We start from the raw sequence: 25,919 nt of genomic DNA on the forward strand, positions 1-25,919 counted from the left end.
ATTGAATTAAGTTTATCACATTTATCCACACTAAATAGAATTGTTAAGGTCACCTAGAATAGCTACTGTGTTTAATGTGTCTGGCCAGGGTTGCATTGGTATCTGGATTACAGCCATGAAATGTGTGGGGTCTTGACTTCAGTATGAAAAACCTATTTGTACACGGTTGAAATTTCATGTTTAACTGCCTTAAATCTATTCAGAGCAACTCTGTCACACTGAGAAAAACCAAAGTCCCTCTCAAACTTTCTGGCTTCCCCCCGTATGTGTAAATTGAAACTTGAGGTACTATAATGTACTTTTAACTGTATTCCATTCATTTGAAAACTATGGTTACTTTACAAATTAAGCATTTACTTATAAAACATATATTAAGCCTATAATATTTATGTGATATTACACACTTTTATAGGAGTGTATATAACATGGACCAATGCTAAATGATACGGCATTATCAGTACATTTTGCTTATTAAACCTCCCCACTTTAACTTAGTGCTTTTACCTTAGGATCTGAATACTACCTCTGCCAGTGGTTGCACTATGGGAAATGTAGTATCTATCCAGGGACTTTGGAGCCACATTAAGGACTAATAGTCAGGGTATCTTTCCCTCTGCTGCTTTGATTTTGATCATTCTTTATTTTTAAATCGGTGTTGAGTCCCCCAACTAATTTTAACTAGCGTATCCCTTTAAGCACAGATGCAGCATCATGCACAGCCAGGCACGTCAACGCCAGTTGACTGCTTGAGCGCCCTCAAGCAGGTGGGCACGTGTATTGCAGCTCAGCTCATTGAAGATAACCCCCCGTCCCCATAGAGACAGGCTCCTACAACAGGGCTGCCCGTTAAACCTGCCAGTCCTTTCTCAGAGGCGATGTCAGCCTCAGTATTAGACACCCGGCTTTTGGATATTGATAATTTCCTCGAAAACGGTCTTCCGGATGGTTGCCAGTCAGATTTTTTATTATTGGATTAACCACCATCAGCCGCCAGCCGCAGCTTTATCCTGAGAGGCCGGAGATTTGTGTCGCTGGGCAGGGAGGAGTCCTGTGTTATTTCACCGTCAGCTGAAGGGAGGCCAGTATGTCGGTGTTTTAACAGCATTCACCTCGAAGCTGCGGAGGGGACTCGATGCGCTCTTAGAGGTGAGTCTTTGTTTTGTTATTGTTCATTTCGAGGTGTGTGCGCGCAGTTTAGCGAGCTAACCTGTAATACATTGAACTCAACGGTGCTATAGGTTAATGTTAGGTCATTCATTGGTCACCATATCCAGCGTCGACGAGACCAAGCTAGAAAATACCTAACAGCAGCTAACAAAGATGCTAATTATTCTCCATTATTAAGCTAATAAACCTAGAGGAGCTCTCATTTATGGAGGAAAGTGCACCCCAATATAGCACATTATCAGCTGTAACAATATGCATATAATTGGTGTTTGGGTGGGATGTAAATATGAGCATAGCATATGAATAACAATTGACAGCAGAGACACCTACAGCACCAGCAGGTTATACAAGGTGAGTCTGTGATCACCGGAGCAGGTGCTGCCAGGCCCCGCATTGTTGTTGTTCTTATTATCGATGATGTAATGCAATCGGCTGGGACTGGCAATAATGTTTCTGTGTCTCTCCGTGCAGGATGGATGTGGAGGTGAGTGCTGGCAGGGACAGCACCTGGAGGAGAGCAGCAGCAGCAGCAACAGCAGATGATGATGATGATGATACAGGAGGAGGAAGAGGAGGAGGTATAGAGGCTCAGGTTGTACCGCTGGAGCTCTACGACTCTGCAAGAGCCAAAATAGACGCAAATCTCCGCTGGTTATTTGCCAAAGCCTATGGTATAGGTAAGGCTCTCTCCTTGTTCTCCTCGCACAGCTGAGACGTTGAATGATGTCCCTTTCTCATGGTGGTTCCTGTATTTGTTTTATTATTTATTGGAGCAACTGTCCGTTGTGCATGAATTGAACTATGCAGCAGCTAAAACTGCAGCTGCTGCATAGATAGATACAAATCCTGAATTTAGAATCATTTTCATTATTATTATTTTTTTTCTGGCATACAACAAAAACAACACACCCTAATAAAGCTAACACGTTGAGCTAGAGACAAAATTAAGGTTTGGGGGGGGTCCATCATCGCTATATGTTTATGTGTGTTTATATGTTTGTGTTTAGTTTACAGTGGAAATGCAGAAACTAAGTATGGGTAACAGAAATCACTGTACAACATGAAACAAGCCGAAGTCATTGTTATTATACTTGCAGCTGAAACTATTTGTAGATTATAATTAGGCAGTCGACAGAAAATGAATGGATAAACAATTTATGATAAGCCACTTTTTAACTATAAATACAGTTTGTCGTATTTTCTTTGTTGTCCGTGACAGTAAGCCGGATATTTTTGAATTTTGAATGTCACCTCGGGCTTCAGGAAATTGTGATGGGCATTTTATTTGCTGTTAGTAGTTGGTGTAGTGATAGGTCTTAGTCCTGTTCCTATTCACATTCCTTTGCACATCTCGCCTCAGGACCAGTTTAGTTAGTAGATGACTACCCTCTCAACAGCCACACTCATTAAATATATGTTATTTGCTCTGTGAAATTGTGCATCTGCTCTTTGCTCATAAAAGTTAATGTTTTATTTTATAAGATTGTATTGGTCTTGACCCACCTCTACAGGAAACCCTGCTATAACAGTTAATCACAATAGATAATGCAGTCAAATACATTAAATGCAACTATGCATAAAGGCATATTGAAAGTGTTGTCATTATATGGTTTATATCAGATTTGATCCAATAACAGCGAGTATAGAGTGTATATACACCTTCAGGTCTCACGTAATGTGTTGACAACCTTCTTGTTTACAGTGATTTATAGGTTGTCTCACAGTTTTTGAGTATCACCCTTGGCCCACTGGCAAAAATGTAAACAAAGTTCCTGTAGCAGCAGCCAGTGATTGCGAGTGAAGACTTAGGACGACATCTCTTGATCAGTCTTTTATACACAGGTCACTAGCCTTGCCAGCTCTGATGAGGTCTACTAAAACATTAAAAATGATTGCTCTACATCGCCAGGCTGTAAGTAAATGTCTGGAAATTACCCCTTGAATGTGGGTTTTTGTGTCACTCACTGGCTGCTCTCTCTCGGGGGTGTGAGCAGGGGGTCAGCTGTGCTGTTCGTGCACAAGTCTCTGTGATTTTATTATCAGTATGACAATGAGGCATTTGGAAGGAGACACAGAGAGACAGTCATCCAGTAAAGAAAAAAAAATCTCTGCCCTCATATCCGGTTTATGAGCCAGACATACTGTAGGCTAGTTTAAGTGTTTCCTTCCCTGCAGTGCTATCTCCTGTGTTGCTGGCGATGACTCAGTGAATTCAATTGGAGACAAGAACAAACCCCTAAAATTCAAAGCTTGTAATGTGTAGTGAGATAAGTAGCAGCTGAGCTGAGAGATGAAAATGAAAACGAAGAATATGAAATAGATATAAGACACAACATTTTACAATAAATCTGCCATCCACAACCAGTATTGCACCATATCGTCATGAATGATATCACATTATTCCCTCAACAAATGGAGCATTTTTGTGCTTGGCACCAGTGATGTAAATATCATAAGCTCTGTCTTGCTGGTAAAAGCTTTACCTCTGTTACCTAACACCGTGTTGTTCCAGGGCACAGATCAGATGCCCATAATAAACACCAAACCATTACCCTCTCCTCCATCAAGCTTCCTGCTTCCCTTAATCTGATTGGCTCCTCCTGACGTCACTGTGCCAGGGACACTAAGGAGCTCTTTCAACAAGACACCAAACTGTCTTAACTTCTTGTTTTTTACCCAGACTGGACGGTGCCAGTGTAATATAATTTGTTATTTATTACAACTTTCACAAGTTCATACGGCAGAGACGATACAGCACAGGGAAGTTGGTACGTTTCAACTTTAAGTTAGTTTTTCTAATTAAAGCAGATGCAACTTCAAGCACTAGAGTTTTATTAACCTTCTATAGTCCTTCTGTGCACCGAAAAAAAAATAACAGCCAGTCAGTCCTTCCTGTTTCACACTCCTCCCATTTGTTCAGTCTAGCATTCGCCCTCATTTCCTTTGGTGCTGCCACTGATGAGAGTCAGGCTTTTTGCCTGCTGAGCTTAATGTTGTGTAGGGCTGCTGCTACTGCTACTAGCAGTTATTTTCAGTATCAGTTAATCTGCCAGTTACTTTGTTGATTGGTCTATGAAATGTAAGACAGTAGCGCAAAATGTCCATCACAATTTCTCAAAGCTAAAGAAGACACACTCTGCTTTGTACAAACAACAGTCCAAAACCCAAAGAGATTTAAGCAGAAAATCTTCAAAATGAAGAAGCTGTAACCAGGAAATTCTTGCTTGAAAAATGACTCAAGCAATTAATTGATTATCAGTATAGTTGCTGATTGACCCTCTGTTTTTTTCTCCTCATTGCAAGGGGGATGCTAGGGATGCACCTAACCAAATAATTATTGGTTAATCTGTCAATTATTTTTCGTGATTAACTGTCACAAAATAGTGAAAAATGTCCACCACACCTTCCCACTGTTTACGGTGACATTCTCATATTGCTTATATGGTGCAAAACCAAACAATATTCAGTAGCTGCTGACTCATTCTCTGTTGCCTGGTAAAACAGCTAATCGTTTCAGCAGTAGATCCAGTTTTTCTCCCCTGAGACCAATTTCGATTCCTAAACTCACATTATCTGCTGGTTTTAAATGTCTTTTTCCAACATTTACGACCTGCGTTCTTCACTGCAAAGAACTTATTGGAATCATTTTTATGTTAGGCTATGAGTTTCAAAATAACTTTGACCTGACCATGATTGAATGAATTTAACTGACAGCGGAAACAATTAATTTTACAATTATAGGGACAAAGAAACTGCATTTCCTTTTTCTGGCCGATACCTGTTCTACTTAATTAGGCAACGCCCACACCGATCTGATGTATCGGACTGGTGCATCCTAGTCAGGCCTGGTAACTTTGAGATGCATCTCAGTTGTTTGTTTTCAGGTTTTGAAAGCAGACATGGAATTTAGGTCTGGGGCAGGAACTAAATATTTGATTAACAGGCTGTGATACTGTAGGACAGTGAACTGTCTGTAACTTATGAATATATGATAGTTTTTACACTTTTAGAAACAGTGTCTCGTGTTGAAGTACAAAGTATCCGTTTTGTGTTTGTTGTCTGTGATGCACTCCCAGGTTATTTATTGTCAGTGTGACGGTGAGACGAACCAAAACATTCTTATTAGATTATAGGGCAGACAAAACAACACAGCAGTGCTGGGAGGACTGTGTTGTCTGTGTGTGCTGGTGTGAAAGTCAGCACAGCCAGTCACATGGTTAAGTGTTTAATGGGATTGAACCTGAAGGCTTGAGTCTTTGTTCAACACAGCCTGTTTGTTTAGACTCATGACAGTTTTACTAATGGCCTTTGGGGAAGTGTTGAAATGTTTTCTAAATGTTTTTACTGGAAAATAAGAGAAAAATAATGTTGAGCTGCATTGCCATGACTGTTTCTTCTTTTGCACACGTTTACTGCAGTGTTTTGAAATTATTGTTTAGTATCGTACCTAATTAATACTATTAGGACATAAAATGTACATGTGACGAGGAGCAGATTTTGGACGTGTGTAGATCTACAGATTGATATGTTGGTCAACGGTTATTTTTTAAAAACATAAACACTAAAATATACAAACACTTTGAATAAGAACCCCTCAAACATGATTATTGAATAATTTGGGACCAAAGCAGGACATTTTACAATTAATAGTCAGTGTTCTCAGGTGGACAAACTATGTAATGGACGCTGTTTCTAAACTATCTCAAACATATCTTTAGAAATTCTGTATTGCACTTTCTTGATACTTATCTGCGAACATACAATACACACCAATACAGATGTACAGTATTTGCAATTAGCTAATTCTATTGTGGGGTGTAAACAATAATTGCAATAATAATTTTGCAGAACTGCCGATGTCCTCAAAATAGTGTTGACTCACATTTGTAATTATATCCTGTCATACAATGAGTCGCCAGTCCCATTAAATCAATGGATATAAATTGTACAAGATATAACTAAAGGGCCGCACATCAAACTCTATTAAACTGAAGAACTTGACAAATTGATTCCATACACCAGCTTTTTAATTTTTTCTGCAGGGTCAGACTTCCAAGTGACTCCTGAGGGTGCATCGGCTTAAAGGCTGTGTTTTCCCAACATACCGTCTTTGGGAGGATTCTCCATTAAGCCGTCTTACTGGAAAGAATAGTTGTGTCTTTCCCCTGCAGAGCCCAGAGTCTGACAGCCCCCCTCACTGTCATCAAGATCTCTGCTGATCAATCTGACCTTGTGTCTCATAGAATAGGAACAAAGACTTTCCCTGCATCCCCCCTCCTCTTGATTTCCCACATGCACACCAGGGTGGGCTTTAACACTTGGATCAGGTGGATAATTAATATCCAAGGAGCATTACCAACTAGGATTAGAGAGGAGCTCCTGCCTCCCCCCTCCAGTTCTCCACACCACACACACACTCACACACACACCTCCTGATGTCAGGGACCATAAAACGATCCAATGAGCAGGCCTCTGTGATGAGATGGGACAGCAACCCAGCCCCCACCTCCGGCCATGCTGGCATACCCCATCACCATCTCCAGGGCAACCGGGGATGATGAGAGGGCATTCTGGGACAGCTGAGACCAATGAAGTAGCGGGGTATCAGAGAGGTGTGTTTGGAAAGAGGCTGGAGGAGAACTCGCAAGATTTGCTTTTGTTGAGAGAAACACAAATGAGACAGATGAAGACAGAAGTGGGGGGTGAATAATAAATATTTTCTCTCATCATGGGGGATTCTTATGCACATATGGCGGCACTACGCAGCAACAGACATCGAGATAGATACTGTGGAGAGACAGTGCCGACTCAGAGCAAGCAGTTTGTTTTGAAAGACACAGTTGAGGTTTTCACAGTGTGCTGTAGTCCTAATCTGAACCTGCTGTGTAAGTGTGTGTGTGTGTATGTGTGTGTGTGAGAGAGAGTGGTTGTGTGTGTGTTCTCGACTTGCGGATGTCTTATTTTATCTGTTTATCTCAGTCAGCACTGCCTTTAATGTGATGTGTCAAAATGAGGAAAGATGTTATGGTTGACTCCTGTCGTTTTAATGCTTTCGAGGTGGTTAAATATTGATGTAGTGAAGTATCATTGTTTGTCCTTTTTTATTCTCTTAGTTTTGGTCTCTTTCACTATCATTTAAAATATATTTTTATTCATCATTGTCATTGCTGACATCTGGAAACTTTATCAGACACAGTGACAAATGATCAGACTGGGACTAAACACTTCCATAAACCACGTTTTTAATGGTGAAACCAAAGGTGAAATAAGCATTATGATCTTTCATTGCATTGTAAAACTGTGTGTAGTTTTTATGGTTCACCAGAAAGCAGCTTAGCACAGTCTAATGGATGTTTACAATGATCTGTCTGCCTGTGAGTCTTGCTCTATCGTCAAAGGAATAGTTTGACATTTTGGGAAATATGCTTATTCACTGTATACTGAGAATTAGATGAGAAGATCAATACCACTCTTGTATCTGTGCATTAACTATGGAGCTAGAGCCAGAGAGCACTTAGCTTAGCTTAGCATAAAGACTTGAAACAGGGGGAAACAGTTAGCCTGACTCATGTTAAATCTTGTTGGCATGTCTGCATCTTTGTCCTGAGTCTCATCATCACCAGGAGGTTGCCAGGAAGCCAGCAGGGACCCCAGGAATTCACTGCACAAAACCACAACCTTTCTTCTTACTCTAGATTTAATAAACAACATGTACAGCAGGCTGATTATTGAATTTTAGAGGTGCAGGTAGCTGAATTTGGTTACCCCTGGACAGAGCCAGCTTAGCTGTCTCCCTCTTGTTTCCAGTCTTTGTGCTAAGCTAAGCTAACTGTCTCCTGGGTCCAATTTAATATTTAATGGACTGATATGAGAGTGGTAACGATCTTCTCATCTAACTCTCATCAGGAAGTGAATAAGTGTATGTCCCAAAGTGTCAAACTACTCCTTTAAGGCATTTTGTTTGAGATGATATCCTCCTGTAGCACTACAATTTGTTTGGAAAGTAAAATGTTATCAGAACTAATTGGTGTGATAGACAGAAGTACTAAACTAAGACCAAGGTTGTAAAATAAGACAAATCAGAGCTATTTTCCATCAAACAATTCAGTTAGGTAATATTATTCATTAAGAAACAATCCCCTTAATTCCAAATTCTCACCTGTTTTTTTCTTTCATTCCTCACCATATGAATAACCAGACCACTTGCTGACTCTATCATACAACTGTTTCTCTATCTCCTCCCAACCAAGTCTATCCAGAAAGCTCTGGAAGCTAAATTTCGTGAGTGCCTGAGGCCTTAACTCTGGATTAACATGTCCAACTCATATAAAAATAGCTGTCGCGTGTCTATGTCCATGAGCAGGACAACACCTGGCTGGCTGGGACAACACCATCAGCTTAAGTATCACCACTAAGTCCTGTTAGCTCATTGGCTTTAAGTCTCTGGTCCACCTATCAGCCTACAGGGTTGCTACCTGGCATGCTGTTTAACCATTGGCTTTGTTTCAGCGCTCTCCTCTTGCACTGGTTTCCTCTGAGACAGTCTTAATACCTTGAAGTCTGTGTCCTGAGAGCTTCTCTGTTACATAACATGGTAAAGCAGTGGTGGACACGTCTGTGCAAAAATAGTTTTAAGTGTGTGGATGCGTGGTGTGATTTTATGGATTAATACAACTGTAATAGTTAAAAAAAAAACTCTATCTTATCAATGTGTTGTCATCCTCCCTCTTTCTAGACAACATCCCTGCAGACCTGCGAGACCCCTTCTACACTGACCAGTATGAGCAGGAACACATCAAGCCCCTCATCATCCGCCCGCTGCTGTCTGGAGAGCTCTACTGCCGGGTGTGTGGGCTCATCCTGCACGCTGAGCAGGCTGCCTCGCTCCAGAGCCACCAGTCTGTCATCCAGGCCCTGTCCAGGAAAGGCATCTATGTCCTGGAGAATGACAACACGCCTGTTTCTGATCTGGACCTCAGCTCAGCTCCCATAAAGATGGTGGGTATCTTAACCTTTTGTCTAGTTATATACCAACATTAACATAACTTAAGTACAAACAAGTATATTAGCAAATTAGTTAATGGATTACACAGTAATTTAGGGAACAGAATCTGTATTCTGTTGGCCAGTGTTTACAGTAGGTGATACTGTAGGTTTGATCATTTTGCATCGGCATTTCCTTTTCTAACCTTAATTTATCCAGGAACGTTTCACTGAGAGCAAGGCTCTCATTTTCACTCTCACATACTTACATACATTCATACCTGAATGCTTGCTGCTATTGGCCACTGAGCAGCTCCACTGGAGCATTTAGGTGTTTAAGGGCTTTGCTTAGAGGCTCCTCAGTGGTGCTAATAAGGGAGGGGCAAGTGCTGCGCTTTCACATTCCCCACCCAGCAGGGACGGATCTAGAGAAAAATTCATGGGGTGGCACAGAGACCTTAATTATTCGCAGAAGTATGTACCACAAAATACTGTACTTTGCACTATTAGACCAGTAGGGGCCACAAAATCTATGCAAAGACTGCTGCAATAATTGTGCTAAACAACAAGCAAGTCTCATTTGTATTGTCATGCCATTGCAGAAATAATAGTTCTTTCCATTCAGCTCTCACAGTGTAATCACATGATGAAATTAGGTGCTAAACACAGCAGATGCTGCTCTGTTGAAGAATCTTCTGCCTCATCTTTATCTAAAGTAGCCATCATTAAGGTATTCAATCACAATCACAAGGTATCTTTTAGGAGTGGCAGCTGCCACCCCGGGGTGACATAGGGTGGCAGGTGACTGTGTAAAGTGAGAGGTGTTTCTTCTGAGGAGGGGAGGAACCCCACAAATCTTTTCCGGCTGCATCTTTAACTAACTGTCACTGCTCTCATCAAACCCAGTTCCAGATGTAGGAGGCAGTTGTTATTGGTGAAAAGGAGTTAAACTGAGAGCAAATATTGAACTTAAATTCATCAGGTCATTAGACACAATACTCCAAATAAATGCTGTTTAAGGTGGTACTATGTCAGTGTTGTGTTCACACTTATTCTGCTGCCTCCAAGTGGCCAAACAAGAAAGTATTATTACAGCTAAGAATTATTAAGGCAAATTAGGGTGCATCCTCTGCAGTAGTATGACCTAGTGAACTGGCAACCCACGCTTACCATCTGTTTACAAGCTAATGTGACTTTGCTTTCTAGAGCCAAATGTGAACTGAGAGTATTGGAATAAATAATGCACCAGTGAATGTGACTGTTTTGCAGGTTTTAGTGTATGTAACTAAAATATTCATGAAGCAAAATGAACAAAAGGCGCAGCATTTGAACCCACTCTCAGAAGCTATTAGTCATCCATCCCACAGGTGTGAAAACATAAAAGGCAACAAGCTGGCAGCAGTTTATGCTGTATCCATATATGAATGTAATTTTTTTTATACCTCTGCATGTGCATGTGCCAGACTTACAGCAAAACACACACTGTCATTTTTTACAGCTCCAGTTTATCCCTGGCCTTTTTAAAGCAATTAAAAAACAGTATATGTTTCATAAGATAATGACACAGCAATTGTCTCAAGTGTAGGCTGGGAAGGATTTTGCTATTAGACCGCTGCATGTTTCAGTCTAGAAGTTCTGCCCTGTTTCTATGGCAACTCAGTGTATGTACTACATTGATGATGCAGTACAATCATTTTATGCTATATAATCTACTGTATATTATAAACAGACCCATGATTCTAGGAAAGATTTACAAAGTACATATTAGAGATACTTCTTAATGGACGTGTAGGTTATCATGATGTTTCTGTTGTTAACCCTAACCTCAAAATCTGTGTTCCTCCAGAGCGCCCACATCCACCTCATTGATGCGCTGATGATGGCCTACATAGTGGAGATGATCAGCATAGAGAAGGTTGTGTCCAGTGTCAAGCGCTTTTCGAACTTCAGTGCCTCCAAGGAGCTGCCTTTTGACCTGGAGGACGCAATGGTCTTTTGGATCAACAAGGTAAGAACCTTACATGGTGTTAATGTTTGGATTTGTTCATTCTGTCTTCTTCTTCTCAACTTACAGTATCTTTGCCACCTCAGGTGAACATAAAGATGAGGGAGATCACAGAAAAAGAACTGAAAATGAAGCAACATCTGCTGGAGCCATCCAGTCACCAGAAGGTAACACCCTGTGTGTCTCTTTGTTTTACTCACTTGTCTCACATGCTCTTTGTTGGTCACTTTGTCTGTTTCTCTCTCCGTTTTAGAAAAAAAAGCTTTCTCTTTGTTGAATAGTGTCTTTCTTTAGTAATGTTGTTGTCTTTGTCTATTGTCCTTCTGGCTGTGATTTTATACACAAGCATCTTGTACTCACTGGGCACACTGGCTGTCAGGTGTGTAGGTTTTGTCATCAGATCTTGCTTGTGTTATGATCTGATGAGCTCCTCACATCGACTTCCAATCACAGATTCAAACACATTTTTGTTTTCAAGTGTGGACACCCTGCGTCAGGGGTTTTCAAAGTCTGACACTGTGGGCCCCAAATTCCTATCAAATTAATGGATTTTAATCTTTGTTTTACTCTAATTTAGGGGATGATCATACTCTAAGTTTTGGAACTACAGCTGCCTTAATTGTAGGGCTTTGCAAGATGTAAACAGGAAGTATAATGTTGCCATGGAGTCAGTTAGTTAGCTATGGGCTACAACTTGAGCCCTGTGTTTTTTACCTATATTTGTATATATTTTGGTAAATTGGCACCATTAAAAATAAGCCCAGTTAGTGATTAGCAGTTCCTGTTGGCAATGTAGCCATGGATATACAGACTGCGTTATTTTGATATTGAAGGAAACTTAAAAAGGTGATGAGTCTTAGGCAAGTTCTGGAGTTATGAGGTGGACATTATGATTTTTAAGTGGATTTGTGGACTTTTCTATGCAATGATTGGATAGAATGATATCTGTGGAAAATGTAAGTCACGCTGAATCTAAAAATATGTGTATTACGCCTCCGTGTTTAGATTCCTCACATTTTGAAAACCTCTGCACTATGCTGTCTTGGCTTCTTTCCTATCAACCAGTCAGAAAAGCCATATTGTTAAAAGACAAGTGTGAGCACAGTGTCTGTCAGAGGGTATTGGAGCTGAATTAGTCTGAAATAATTTGTCAATGCAGAGTGAAATCGCACTCCTTAAAACTTTAATTACAATACACACAAACACTTCTAGTTTTTTCCTCATTTGCCTGTTCTCTGTAAAACTAGATTTTCTTGACTCTCTCTGCCTAACCCTTTCCAGTTGTCTTTAAGATCAGATCTGTCTCCATGGTAACATGGGATAATCTGATTTCTTGTCAGTGTATCTGACCCACGACTTGTCTGCTGCTCTTCCTGTTTGTGTCTCCCCCCAAATCCCATCACTTCCTGACTCTTGGATACTAGTCCCCCTCCAAATGGTACTGGAAGCTTGTACCTGTAAGTGCAACCTCTAGCAATCTCCTGTGTGAGTGTATCCGTATCTGTTTGAGGTGTGTGTGTGTGTGTGTGTGTGTGTGTGTGTGTGTGTGTGGCTGTGTGTCAGTGTCAGATCAGCTAGCACAAAGAGGAGCCAAATCCACAATAATAACTAATTATATAGACAGCAAGAGGCCAGACATGAAATAAATCCAATTCTACAGAGAATACAGTGATTTATACAATAAAGATGACACAGGGCCCCTTGAAGGCAAATGAGGTAACAGCAAGCTCATAACACTTTTTTTTTCTCTGCACATTTGCTTTCACTTTGCATGAAACATAATAATTCCTTCATCCAGCAAAGCTTAAGTGAACTACCAGGCACTTCTAACTCACTTCAACATCTGCAGAGCCCAGTGTTTAAATGGCTCAATTCCTCTCATCCACTCATGGCTTGCCTCATTTCATTAACTTCCTCCCAATCATTTCTTTCCTTCCTCACCAGCCTGATATATTGCATGCTCTGGCCCATTGCTTATTGGAGCCTGTGGAGTTCTCTCGTGTGGTAATGTACTCACCATTGACTCTTTTCTTCATTTCATTCTGACCTTCACTGTTTTTCCCTTTTTTAAACATTCATCACCTGCACCAACTACTAGTTAAATTGTCATACATGAAAGTGATTAACATGGTTAAAAGTTGAGTGAAGACAGACACATCATTAATGTACCACATGAAAGGTTCCACGCGACGTCAGACTTTGCAAAGCATCTGACCTTTTCTGATGCAGATAAATACACAACACAGTATATGTGTTAAAGAGACCAGGAGAATAATAAGTTATAAAAAGTGATTTTCTATCAAAAACTAATATGAGAAATTGTGTGTTTGTGTGTGACAAGTGAGAGTGTGGCTTAGTGTTGTGATCAGATAAAGTTGTATACTTTATGTAAACTTGTGCCGTCTCTTTCTGTGTAGGTGCGTTACCGCAGAGATCACCTGTCAGGTCGGACATTTCAGCACTTCCCCCTGTTGGACGACTTGTTGAAGGACGTGTGTGATGGCACGGCTCTGCTGGCTGTGATCCACTTCTATTGCCCAGAACTCGTTAGACTGGAAGGTACGGTAACACTGGACCACTAAAAATCCAATGAAGAAAAATAGCTGCATTGCCATGAGAAGATTGATACCAGTCTCATGTCTAGACTTTTGTCTGGACACTAAATATGAAGCACGAACCGAAAAAACTGTTAGCTTAGCTTAAAGACTCTGGGCAGGAGGTCTTTATCAACCACTGAACTATTACAGTATTAACCTGAAAGAGTTGACCATTGCTGTCCTGTTCTGTGCAGATATCTGTCTGAAGGAGGTTCCCTCCATAGCAGACAGTGTATACAACATCCAGCTACTGAAGGAGTTTTCTAATGAGTACCTGAACAAATGCTTCTACCTGAAGGCTGAGGACATGCTGTATTCTCCACCCGTACTGAAGGTGCGTCCAAAAACACTTTACAGCCAGAAAATACTTGACATTATCAGATTGTGCATCATATTGTCCTACTGACCTTAATCTTGATTACTCTGTCTTGCAGAATAACTTGATGGTCTTCATTGCTGAGCTTTTCTGGTGGTTTGAGAGTGTGAAGCCAGACTTCGTACAGCCCAGGGACCTTCAGGAAATCAGAGATGGTATAACACATGCGGCTTTTTTTGGTCATTTAATGAGCAGTTTGTAACTCTTTTAAACAATGGAGTCTGTTGTAATGGTTTGATTTCCCTTCAACAATTTTTGCAGTGAGATTACTGCTGCAGCCTAAAGGTTCTCGATCCCATGTACCCATCTCCAACGTCACAAAACGTAGTTTCCTGACATCATCGAACTCTGCTGATGTATTGACCACGCCCCCCAGCCCTGACCTCAGGTATTATACGATAACTGTGTTCCCATAACACTACACAGAGACACTTTTACTTTCAACCTACAGGTTTAATGTACTGTAGTTGTTTTTGACAGAGTTCTGAGAAAGACCTCATGCCTAAACATAACACTTTTCTTCCTATACGCATTTGTCCATTAGTACATTTTTAGCTCAAGGGAATAATATGATGCACTCCTACAACTCATACACTAGTTAATATGGTAAAAGTGACACATAACAACCTCTACAGTATGTGTGATCCACATTTACATCTGAAGAAATGCTGGTAATTTTCTAACTATATGCTGTGATATTGTTTTGGCCATTCCCACAGTACGTTACTACAACACTAAGTGTAATACTATGAATGCCTCTGCACTTTACATATGGTAACATCATCCCAAATATTTTAATTGTGAAATCACACGTCATTACTTAATTTGTGTTATTTTGGATACGCGCTACTGAGTAATATTTTTTTTCAAACTAGTTTTAACTCTAAAACTCAAATCCCTCTGTCTTTCTCTTACAGCGCTAAACAAAGCTCAGTAAGCCCTTCTCAGTCTTTACTGCCCCTGAGGCAGAGACAACAGAAGGTGTTTGAGGAGAGCACTTCAGGTAATATGAAAAAAATATTTACTCAGGCTCTGGTGAAGCGTTTGATCCCTAAAGCCACAAAAACATTATTCAAACAGAGAAAAAGGAGAGGGAAGATAAAGAGCAGGAAAAACATTTTTGATTATTCTTTTAAGGTGATCTAAACGTACCTAAGGTGTGATCTTGTATCTTTCCTTATTTGACAAGTTGTTTATTAAAGCAAAGAATTTCGGGACAATGCTTTTATATCTCATTTCTGTCTGGGGAGTTTAGCTTGACTTGTAATGTTACATTTTAGAGGCGTCCTTTTCTGATATGGAACATATTTTTCTTTGTACAGAGCTGAGAAATAGATCCAACTCTCTGACACGTGCAGATGGGCAGCACCAGGGCCCAGTACTGGCCTGGCCAGAGAGGAGGCCGAGGTGAGCAGTGTGATTACAGTTTCTCAGTTTGATGTAGCAGCAGGTACGAATATAATGGACAGTTTCTTGTTCCATGATTCATTACACTAAATTGTATTCCTCCCTCTGTCCCTGTCCAGGCCTGTATCCCAACCAGCGCCCTATGCCCTTCATTTTCCCATGGAGGACGATGCAGACAGTATCAGCCTTGCTCGCTCCATCAGCAAGGACAGCTTGGCCTCCAACATCATTACCCCCAAACACATGCTGGGGTCAGGCGCCCATCTGTCGCAACACAGACTCAGTGGTCAAAGCCTGCTTAGTCACATGCGCATAGAAGATGAAGAGGAGGAAATAGAAGAGGAGGAACTGGTCGCTGTTATCCATCCTTATGCATTTTCTAGACATCGACTTGGGAGTGACATGGAACAGGATGAGCTGGAAATCCAGAGTGCAGCCACCACCTCAAGGGTTTCTAATACTCGTTGCTCTCCTCGTCTTGACACGGGTCCCTTTACTCCGGACTGTCAGGCAGATGGCTACTATCTGGAGCCTTTGATGCCTACTATCCCTAAACCAGCCAAAGAGAAGAGCATCAGCCTGAACAAGCAGGAGGAAAGTGGTGAGAGTCGCTGTAGAGCAGCAGTAGCTGCTAGGAAAGCAGCCACCAATGTCCCAAGCACCCCACAGAGGAAAGCCCCTGCAACTGAGTCAAATAGAAGTTCCTTCACACCAATACATGTTGCAGAATCAGTGCCTAGCTCTCTTAGGCCGCTCACAGAGGGGTCGGTAGGCATCTCTCCATCTGGGAAGAAACAGTCCGAAGGCTTTTTCCTTCATTTGTCAGGAAAGTCGGACTGCCACAGCCCTTTCTCCTCTACGCTGGAGGTAGGGCATGACTCCGACTCTGACATTGCAGACCTTGAGGATGACGATGAAGAGGACGATCAGATGGAGCTGACTAGAGAAGTGATAAGGAGAGGAAAGGGAAAATGCCTAGAAGAGGGGGAGGTGTGTGAATTGGGAGAGGGCGAGTCAGCCAAGCTGAGAGAAGACTTGAAAGTGAGTGAGCGGGACGATAAGGAAGATGGCAGTGGACGCTCAAGTCCTTGCCTCAGTACCATTTCCTGGGCAAGCAGCTGCAGCGCTTCAGGCAGTGCCAGTGTCAAGATGACCAGCTTTGCAGAGAGAAAGCTCCTTAAACTTGGCCTGCGTGATGGATTTTCAAGTACCAGCAGCTCTCAGAAGACCACACCAGATGGCTCTGAGATCACCCCCTGCCCTCCCTGGCAACAGAGGAGTGACTGCAGTTGGCAAGCGAAGGAGCCTGGTTCTGTGTTGGGGAGTAATATGATGGGGAGTCCCCCTGTAGTGCCTTCAGAGCTGCTGCAACTTCACATGCAGCTAGAAGAGCAAAGACGCGCAATAGAGTATCAAAAGAAGAAGATGGAGAACCAGTCAGCACGACAGAGACTAAAGCTTGGGAAAGCTGCGTTCTTGAACATTGTCAAGAAGGGTGGAGGGAAGAGCGAGACACTTCCTCTACCACTAAAACACTCCCAGGAATCCTCAGAACTAACAGCTGCTGAAAGAAATAAAGTGAAGATCCAGTCCTGCAGGGATGATTCCTGTCTTGATGCTCTGAAGGTTCAGGCGAAGGCAGGTCAACCAGAGGCAGGACAGATGAACAGAGACAACAGATTGAACACTCTGTCTCAAGATAATGGGGCTGAATCTGGCTTGAATGAGTGTTCCCGCTCCATAGATTTACTCAATGAAGCTATTAATTCCATTCAGCAGCAGATGATGCAGCTCTCCTTTCAGCAAGACCTGCTGATGAAGCAGAATGTGGCCTCACCTCCAAAATGTGTAGAGTCAGTTCCTAGCACAACTCCCATCACGACACAAACAGCATCCTCTACCTCAGAGTCCAAATCTTTTGCCGTCCACTTTGTAGATATCAGTGGCAGCAATTCTTTTCCTGCTCGCCGTCCTCCCAAGCTGAGCTCCAGCCAACGCAGCAAAGCCTCGGACAGGAAACAGAGCAAAGACAACAGCAAGGTTTCCTCTATCAAGTCTAATACTCAGTCTCCAGAGGGCACGCCATCTCCAAGAGAAAGTACCGACGGAGACCAGGAGTTGGGGACTATTGCAGAGAGCTCCAGGCTAGAGAGAAGCGTTCAGAGAAACACCACCTTCAGAGTCCATGATGGCACCGGAGAAGGAACTGAGCGCCTCCCAGACAAACCCCAGTCACAGGACCCATCAGTCATCTCCAGTACAGCCGTATCTCCCTCACAGGCTGCGGAACCACAAGAGCACAAAGCTGACAACTCAGGAAAAGAGGCTTTGGGAGGAGATGAGAGTACCAAGGTCAAAGGCCAACTGATTGAGGTCGACTTGTCAGAGCTTAAGGAGCCACTGCAGGATGGCAGTGCAGATGTTGCAGACGGCACAGCAGACAGCGAGCAGAAGAATGTGTTGGGCTTCTTCTTTAAGGTAAAATTCAGATGTTTGCATTTTCACATCGCTTCTGTGTGTAACTCACGATTTGACATATCAAGACTACTGACTGAGAAACATAGTTACTAGCTGAATAATTATCGGCCATTTTTATCTTCCAGGATGATGAGAAGGCAGAGGATGAAATGGCCAAACGCCGTGCTGCTTTCCTCCTCAAACAGCAGCGCAAAGCTGAAGAGTCAAGACTACGCAAACTACAACAAGAAGCCGAGAGTGAGCTCAAACGTGATGAGGCCAGGTACGTTTTCTTTTCACACCCTGACACTCAGGGATAAGCAGCTGACAAAGGTGCGTGTGTGTGGGAAAGGGTACATTCTTGTCACAGAGTGTTAATTCTCCATCCTTTTCTTCAAGGCGTAAGGCAGAGGAGGACCGTGTTCGTAAGGAGGAGGAGAAAGCGCGGCGAGAACTGATTAAGCAGGAATACCTCCGGAGGAAGCAGCAAGCGCTGATGGAGGAGCAGGGTCTGGTCAAACCTCGTCCAAGGACTAAATCCCGCAGGAACAGGCCGAAATCACTGCACCGTGAAGAGTCCAACAGCCTCTCCAAAGGATCCACCACACGTAAGAACAGCTGTGATACTTACACTGCACATCATTTTTGTCCATTGCACCATGTTGTCTTGTCGTCACACTGTCGGTTTAGAATAGTTTGTGTGTTTGTTGTATAATCTGATAGGCTGTGAGCGTGCACATTTTTAGTTAAGTTCACTTGTGCACGTTCGTTGTCTTGCTCTGAGTGTATACATGTGTGTTGTACAGGTAATTCTCTGAAGGTGTCCATGTTGATCAAAGCCCAGGGCTCAGCAGCAGGCTGCAGGGGAGGTGAACCTTCTAACCTGCTCTGCATGATGTGATATCAGACATACACATCCCATTAAAAATAGTGGAGTCAGCTACAGGTCACATACTAGAAAGATCAGTCTTTTTACAGTAGCTGATTCTAACCAACTTATGACCCATTTGTCATTTTGTTATCTTGCCTTTTATGCAGATTTGTGTCTGTTGTGGGATTTGAAGTGTTAGTATTTAGAGTAACATTACAGTGTTAATTTGGGTTACTGCTTGTCTAATGGAAATGGAACAGAGGTGGAATTAGGCAAACAACAATGTCGTTTTGTTTGTAAAGTAACAGGTACTAAATCCTTCTGTCTCTGTCATTTTCAGCTGATCTGAGCTGCAGTCATCGAGGATCGACCCTCTCTTTGGCGACTGAGGCAGACAGTGTCATCTCTGGAGGGGCAGAGTCACAGAGGTGAGGATTCCCACGTTGTGTCCAGAGGTGATACCCATTTTGCATATCCATGTAGTCATTTGATTGACCTATATGTTTGTCTTCCAGGGCTGGATCTGTGTGCTCTATGGAGTCCTTCCCCATGCTGAGCAGGGCATCTAGCAGGAACATGGAAAGGGACTGGGAGAACGGCTCCATAGCCTCCTCCATCACCTCTACAGAGTATAACGGTGAGCAGAAATGCAGAAAAAGACTATTAATTTAAAAGATGAAAGTTTTGGATTATTGATTACCACCACACAGCATTCATTTGTGCAGAACATGTTCAAGCCAAGAGAAAAAATATATTTGATCTTGTCACTTCCTTTAAAGAAACACTTTTGGGAAATGCGGTTATTTGCTTTTTTGCCGGGAGGTAGATGAAAAGATCGATACCAATATGTAAATGTAAAAGCAACAATTTGTTGTTTTATGAGGGGATATGTCATGGAACAATATCTTTTATACATTTCTCTTCTTTTTGCTTGTAAAAGGTCCAAAACTCTTCAAGGAGCCGAGCTCTAAGTCCAACAAGCCAATCATCATCAATGCCATCGCTCACTGCTGCCTGGCTGGGAGGGTTAATGAGCCCCAGAAAAATGTTGTTCTGGAGGTCAGTGTCGTCACTTGAAGTTTATTTGTGATTGTTGATGTGATTATTCATTGTGAGGTGGGTATAAACTATTCCTACAGTATATAACTATTGGTTAACTGTGTTTTGTCGCAGGAGCTCGAAAAGTGCGAGTCCAACCACCTGATCATCCTCTTCCGTGACGGCGGGTGCCAGTTCCGCGCCATTTATTCTTACTCACCTGACACTGAGGAGATCATCAAGTTCACAGGCACTGGACCACGCACCATCAGCCGAAAGATGATCGACAAGCTCTACAAATACAGCTCGGACCGCAAGCAGTTCACCGTCATCCCCGCCAAGAGCGTGTCGGTCAGCGTGGACGCCCTGACCATCCACAATCACCTCTGGCAGGTCAAGAGACCGGGGAGTGCACGGAGGAAGTGAGAAAGAGGAGGAGAGAAAGACAAATGGACAGTTTCTGTTCTGATCTACGACTGTTGGGCAGGACCCAATAATCGTGGAGATGATTGACATGTGATCATGTGTCCGACAGGTCAAGAGATAGAGGAGATGTGTATAAGAGACAGGCTCCATAGCCTCCTCCATCACCTCTACAGAGTATAACGGTGAGCAGAAATGCAGAAAAAGACTATTAATTTAAAAGATGAAAGTTTTGGATTATTGATTACCACCACACAGCATTCATTTGTGCAGAACATGTTCAAGCCAAGAGAAAAAATATATTTGATCTTGTCACTTCCTTTAAAGAAACACTTTTGGGAAATGCGGTTATTTGCTTTTTTGCCGGGAGGTAGATGAAAAGATCGATACCAATATGTAAATGTAAAAGCAACAATTTGTTGTTTTATGAGGGGATATGTCATGGAACAATATCTTTTATACATTTCTCTTCTTTTTGCTTGTAAAAGGTCCAAAACTCTTCAAGGAGCCGAGCTCTAAGTCCAACAAGCCAATCATCATCAATGCCATCGCTCACTGCTGCCTGGCTGGGAGGGTTAATGAGCCCCAGAAAAATGTTGTTCTGGAGGTCAGTGTCGTCACTTGAAGTTTATTTGTGATTGTTGATGTGATTATTCATTGTGAGGTGGGTATAAACTATTCCTACAGTATATAACTATTGGTTAACTGTGTTTTGTCGCAGGAGCTCGAAAAGTGCGAGTCCAACCACCTGATCATCCTCTTCCGTGACGGCGGGTGCCAGTTCCGCGCCATTTATTCTTACTCACCTGACACTGAGGAGATCATCAAGTTCACAGGCACTGGACCACGCACCATCAGCCGAAAGATGATCGACAAGCTCTACAAATACAGCTCGGACCGCAAGCAGTTCACCGTCATCCCCGCCAAGAGCGTGTCGGTCAGCGTGGACGCCCTGACCATCCACAATCACCTCTGGCAGGTCAAGAGACCGGGGAGTGCACGGAGGAAGTGAGAAAGAGGAGGAGAGAAAGACAAATGGACAGTTTCTGTTCTGATCTACGACTGTTGGGCAGGACCCAATAATCGTGGAGATGATTGACATGTGATCATGTGTCCGACAGGTCAAGAGATAGAGGAGGGTTAGATGTTCTCAGTAATGGAGATGTCAGTCTGTGGCAGTGCAAGAATATGAAACACCTGCCAAGTGAATGCACTGTTTTTTCTTTTTTTTAGGTTTTTATTCTGCATGTCACACATTTATGTTTTAATTTGTAGGTACATCCTACACTGATTAGGCACTATGGACGATGGATTCTTAAGTAGCAGTGAAGAGGAAATGGACCCTGGGGTCGAAAGCTACTGAATCTACTTACAGTAGCAAGCATACTACTGATACCTGAGACATGCAGTGGTGAAAAGTCACTTGATAATGTCTTGTAAAGTTTGCTATTTCAGCTTGGCAAAAACAATTACCCTACTGCTGTGATTAATCCAGGCTCCACATACAGAGCCCCTGTTTATTCACCGGTAACTACTACTGGTCAGTGCTTTTGTGACGAGGGAGCTTTGAACAAACTTTTTTATGTAAGTACGGAATGGATGTTAGTGAGTGGTAATGTCCAGTCTTGTTTTCTATTAAGTGTGTTTGGGGAAGTGTGTGAGTATTTGTGTTAGGGAAGTGGAGAGCTGAATGCACCACTTGTGCATCCAGCTCTGAATGTTTACTCTCTTGATTATGCTTTAAAACTTCTGTCATGCAACAGAACAATGGAGCAAAGCAACAAAACTCTTTTTTTTGTTTTTTTGTTTATTTTTTGTTTGGAAGCTGCTGTAACGGTGGAAGAGAAATAATGTTTTTACAGGAGGGGGAAATTGTACTAGTATTTATTCCAAACAGGAAGCGCTTTTCAGACTCAGTGCATTATAATCAGTAGTGCATTATATTGTATTTACTTAGTACTTGTATTCCACCACCTGTATGAGCCATCTGAGATCCCTGACTGGCTCATACCGCTGAACCAAAATGAACTGAGTTATGCCACTGAGATGTTTGCTGCTCATTAACCGCTCACTGGATTCCGGTGAGCGTTAGATTTTAATGTAGCTTCTGGCGTTCAACACTAGTTATATCCCTGTAATGACTGACTGTCAGCAGCTGGTATGATGTGGGGGGGGGGAACTGCACAATACTTGATATTTGTTTGCTGCATTTGTACATTTTTGAGTAGTATTTTTTGTACATTATGTACAAGTTATGTTTACTAAAAAAGCAGGCACTATTTTGAGGTTTATTCTGTCACAAGCTTTCAGAGATGTTATCGGTCTTATTTCATTGTGTTATGTTGTTTATTTATTTTGAAGAAATATAATAAAATGCAACTAGGTACGTTTTCTTGCTAAAGTTGCAGTGGTCTGTGCGCATTTAACATGTGCATCTATTCCTTATCACTTTACTTCTCTTTCTTTGCCTCTGCCTTCCTGTTTCTCTGCTGCTCACCATTCCCTCTCTGTAAAGTGATGGTACTCATACCACACTGTAAAAATACTCTATTACAAGTTAACATCATGCACTGAAAATGCTACAAAAGTATTATGATCTAAATGTCCTTAAAGCATCAAAAGTAAAAGTACTCAATGCAGAGAAATGGCTCCTGTGAGTGTTACACTCAGGTAATATACAGTAGGGCTGCAGCCAATGATTATTTTCATTATGGATTTGATTTGTCAAACACAAAACATTAGTGAGATAGTGAGAAATGGCCATCATAATTACCCAGGGCTCAAAGCCTTCAAATATCTTGTTTTGTCCAACCAACAGTCTAAAATCTAGTTTAATCATTCACAAAGCATCATGTTTTAAAGGCATTCCAAGTCAGATACATCAAATTAGTATTTAAGTACAATGCTTGAGTTAATATACTCAGTAACCCCCAATAAAACCACAACTTGTTTTTACACTTTGGTGTTTGTACAAATTAGATTAGAAAAAGACTTAACTTGTTAATTTGAAGAATATTTGAAAAAAAAAAAGAAAAGTGCCATTACCTGATCTTTCTGTTGCTGTTTATTTCCCACATACGACTCATCAAGCCCCCACATGCCCACGGTGAAGCCACACAGGTGTTTTCACTTGTTTCCTGATTAGACCTCTTCTCCAGTCCTGATTGTCAGTTCTGTGGCTCCCTTGTTATTTTAGTCACACAGCTCCTTCCTTCCTTCCTTCCTTTCTTTCTTCCTTTCTTTTACATCACCACTTTGTTTCATCCTTCTCTCTTTGTTTCTTTGCACTTAATGTTGTCTCCTGCTTTCCATTCACACTGTTAACTATGACAAATGTATTTCCTGCTGTGTGCTAAATTTAATTTACCAGCCTTCACCACTGACTATCAAATGTCAGCCTTTTCCTTTATATTCCCATTCCAAAGTTAAACACATAGCAATGCTCAGTCTAAATCATTAGACAACTCAAAACAGTTTCAATGTGCTTTTTTCCTACTATCGCACTTTAATGTGCAAATTGAAATAAAATGAAACTCAAGTACAAATATTTTCATATTTAAACATTTAAATATGTAAGAGTTGCAATCAAAAATTCTTGTGTACAGGATGTAGCATTTTAGAAATACAAACCTCACCCAAACAGCCACAAATCACTGAGCAGTGCTGAAAGTAAAATGAGGTTGTCTGATTACTTAATGAATCCTTAATGGCACAATATTTAATATATGGCACAGAATATTTAGGGTTGAACTCAGGTCTTGTAGTGCACAAACCTCAACCTAAGAAATGTACCGCAGCGAACATACAAGTAACCACCACTGTTTGTAGACCTCTACACGACTGAATAACTAACCTCTACGGTTCAGCTCCAAAAAAATAAGCTTTATATAAAAGCTTTAAATGCACATATTTTATTTAAGTCACATAGTGTTGAATTTAATGTTTTATTTTATGTGAGTGATGGTTGATAGGTATGTATGGCACAAGGAAATTTTGATTATTTGCATCTGATCTGTGGTAATCTCAAACAAGTAAGGAAAAGATGGATGCATCCCAGAATCTCTGCTTTGCTCTGGACCCACGACCCAAAAGGAGCAGAAACAAAATGGACAGTTCACTGCAGACTTTTAAATGACAGTGACCCTTATAAGGATTTTTCCTGTGATCTCAGTGTTTTTGTTTGGTGAATCAGATTACCTCTAACCAAGGGCAGAGGTAATCTGCCCTTGCCCACTGCAGGTGGGGTTGACCTGATTGAAATCTCTTCAGTTAGTTGAATCATTTTTTTTTTTTTTTAACAAGTGTGTCCCTGACTGCTCTTTGGAGAGAGCTTTCACAGAAATAAATGCACTATTCATACATACAGTGTCTGTGGCAAGAGGATGAAAATGTCACAGATGACGTCAAACATCCTCTGCCAAACAGTAGGCACTCGTATAATACAGCGGTAGACTGCCGTGCTGGAACATAATAGCACAAATTGTCCTCTGTCACACTGGACCTGTGTGGACACAGCCACACCCCCCCATGAAAACTGAAGGGGGAGATTAGGAAGGAGGGTACCAGTGAAGGTCAGCATGCTATCAGAGCTGGGTGTCCTCTCTGGTGTCTATGCTGGACTCGTGTCTCTCTTTCAGGCTGCTGCTGTGGACAGAAGGCTCCTCGGGGACGTGTGCCAGAGGGTCCGAACGAATCAAGTACCTGAGAGGGAGAGAGAGAGAGAGAGAGAGAGAGAGAGAGAGAGAGAGAGAGAGAGAGAGAGAGAGAGAGAGGGCAGGTGAGTGTTGTCACATGGGAGCACCTGCACTCGGGCACTTTCCTATACCAATCCCCACTCACCAACCCTTCACTACAGGAGCCATGAAGGTCACTCTGCTTTAAAGAAGAGGAGCTAAATAAACAAACTGTGGGATGCACTCGCCGCTATCCATCATGAGCAGGAGACAGCTGTCACCATGGATACTGATAGATGCCCTGTTCACTTACCTCACTCTCCTGTAAATGTATAATCTTTCCAAAATAATACACAAAAAATATATGGTTAAGCACATTCTTTATTAAATCAGTATAAACTAATTTATTTTATTTATTTTGTCACAGATAAATTATCACCTTATAAAGCTGTTGAGGCTAACCTGTTAGTGCACCTAATAGGTGCTTATTACACATCCAGCAAACATGAAACAACATTAGTATTAATTAGGAGTCCTGTTTCTTTTGGCACCTGATGAATTTAAGACCAACATTCTCTCTTCTTCGAGCTATATTTGGTCTCCACTGGAGTAAATATCTGGCTCTTTAGCTGCTAAATGCTTCACTATGTTCACCAGATGGTCGCTAACTTTGTCTGTTTGTTGCCATTTGTTGCTGAGCAGGAAGCGACGGTCTGTTTATCATCCACTTTTCAGCTGAAGAGCACCACCTGCTGCGGCTGAAAACAAGGTTGATAAGAGTAAAGTTGCAGCCTGTAAAAACCAAAACAATGAGCTGTAAGACAGTAAGACAGAATGAGAGGATGATTATCGGTGGGTTCATCACATGCCCGTAATCATTTGCTCCTAATTGCTTCATCTGTTTATAATAAAATATTGAATA

General features: G+C 41.8%; 3 protein-coding genes across 7 annotated transcripts in view; 2 read left to right on the forward strand and 1 right to left on the reverse strand.

Moving 5' to 3' along the window:
* The first annotated feature begins 840 nt into the window (after positions 1-840).
* LOC111652411 (calmodulin-regulated spectrin-associated protein 1-B-like) lies at positions 841-20,447 on the forward strand. 4 transcript variants are annotated; one of them, XM_023402668.2, is made up of 20 exons: positions 841-1,146; positions 1,639-1,844; positions 8,903-9,165; positions 10,997-11,158; positions 11,242-11,322; positions 12,580-12,612; positions 13,573-13,714; positions 13,947-14,086; positions 14,187-14,283; positions 14,390-14,516; positions 15,046-15,131; positions 15,451-15,535; positions 15,655-18,013; positions 18,139-18,275; positions 18,392-18,600; positions 18,799-18,861; positions 19,204-19,291; positions 19,379-19,500; positions 19,804-19,922; positions 20,037-20,447. In XM_023402668.2, exons 2-20 carry the CDS (start codon positions 1,640-1,642, stop codon positions 20,325-20,327), a joined length of 4,809 nt encoding a protein of 1,602 aa, XP_023258436.1. In that variant the 5' UTR covers positions 841-1,146; position 1,639; the 3' UTR covers positions 20,328-20,447. The 4 variants fall into 4 exon arrangements, with proteins under 4 accessions (XP_023258436.1, XP_087029138.1, XP_087029137.1 ...); XM_087173012.1 differs by lacking the exon at positions 18,799-18,861; XM_087173011.1 differs by lacking the exon at positions 12,580-12,612.
* On the forward strand, positions 20,351-22,725 carry LOC147819341 (calmodulin-regulated spectrin-associated protein 1-B-like). The gene is made up of 4 exons (XM_087173010.1): positions 20,351-20,357; positions 20,471-20,509; positions 20,813-20,931; positions 21,046-22,725. The coding sequence occupies exons 1-4, from the start codon at positions 20,351-20,353 to the stop codon at positions 21,334-21,336; spliced, it is 456 nt and encodes a 151-aa protein (XP_087029136.1). The 3' UTR covers positions 21,337-22,725.
* The window catches only part of kcnt1a (potassium sodium-activated channel subfamily T member 1a), a 31,145-nt gene continuing 27,938 nt past the window's right edge, over positions 22,713-25,919 (reverse strand). For both annotated transcript variants that reach the window (XM_023402669.2, XM_087173015.1), the window contains exon 31: positions 22,713-25,025. In XM_023402669.2, coding sequence (XP_023258437.1) covers positions 24,908-25,025 — 118 coding nt within the window. In that variant the 3' untranslated portion in view covers positions 22,713-24,907. The remainder of the gene's footprint in view (positions 25,026-25,919) is intronic.

This window comes from Seriola lalandi, unplaced genomic scaffold (genome assembly GCF_002814215.2).
Source record: "Seriola lalandi dorsalis isolate HSWRI2012SDOR001 ecotype SW California unplaced genomic scaffold, Sedor1 jcf7180002053976, whole genome shotgun sequence".
Taxonomy (NCBI): Eukaryota; Metazoa; Chordata; class Actinopteri; order Carangiformes; family Carangidae; genus Seriola; species Seriola lalandi.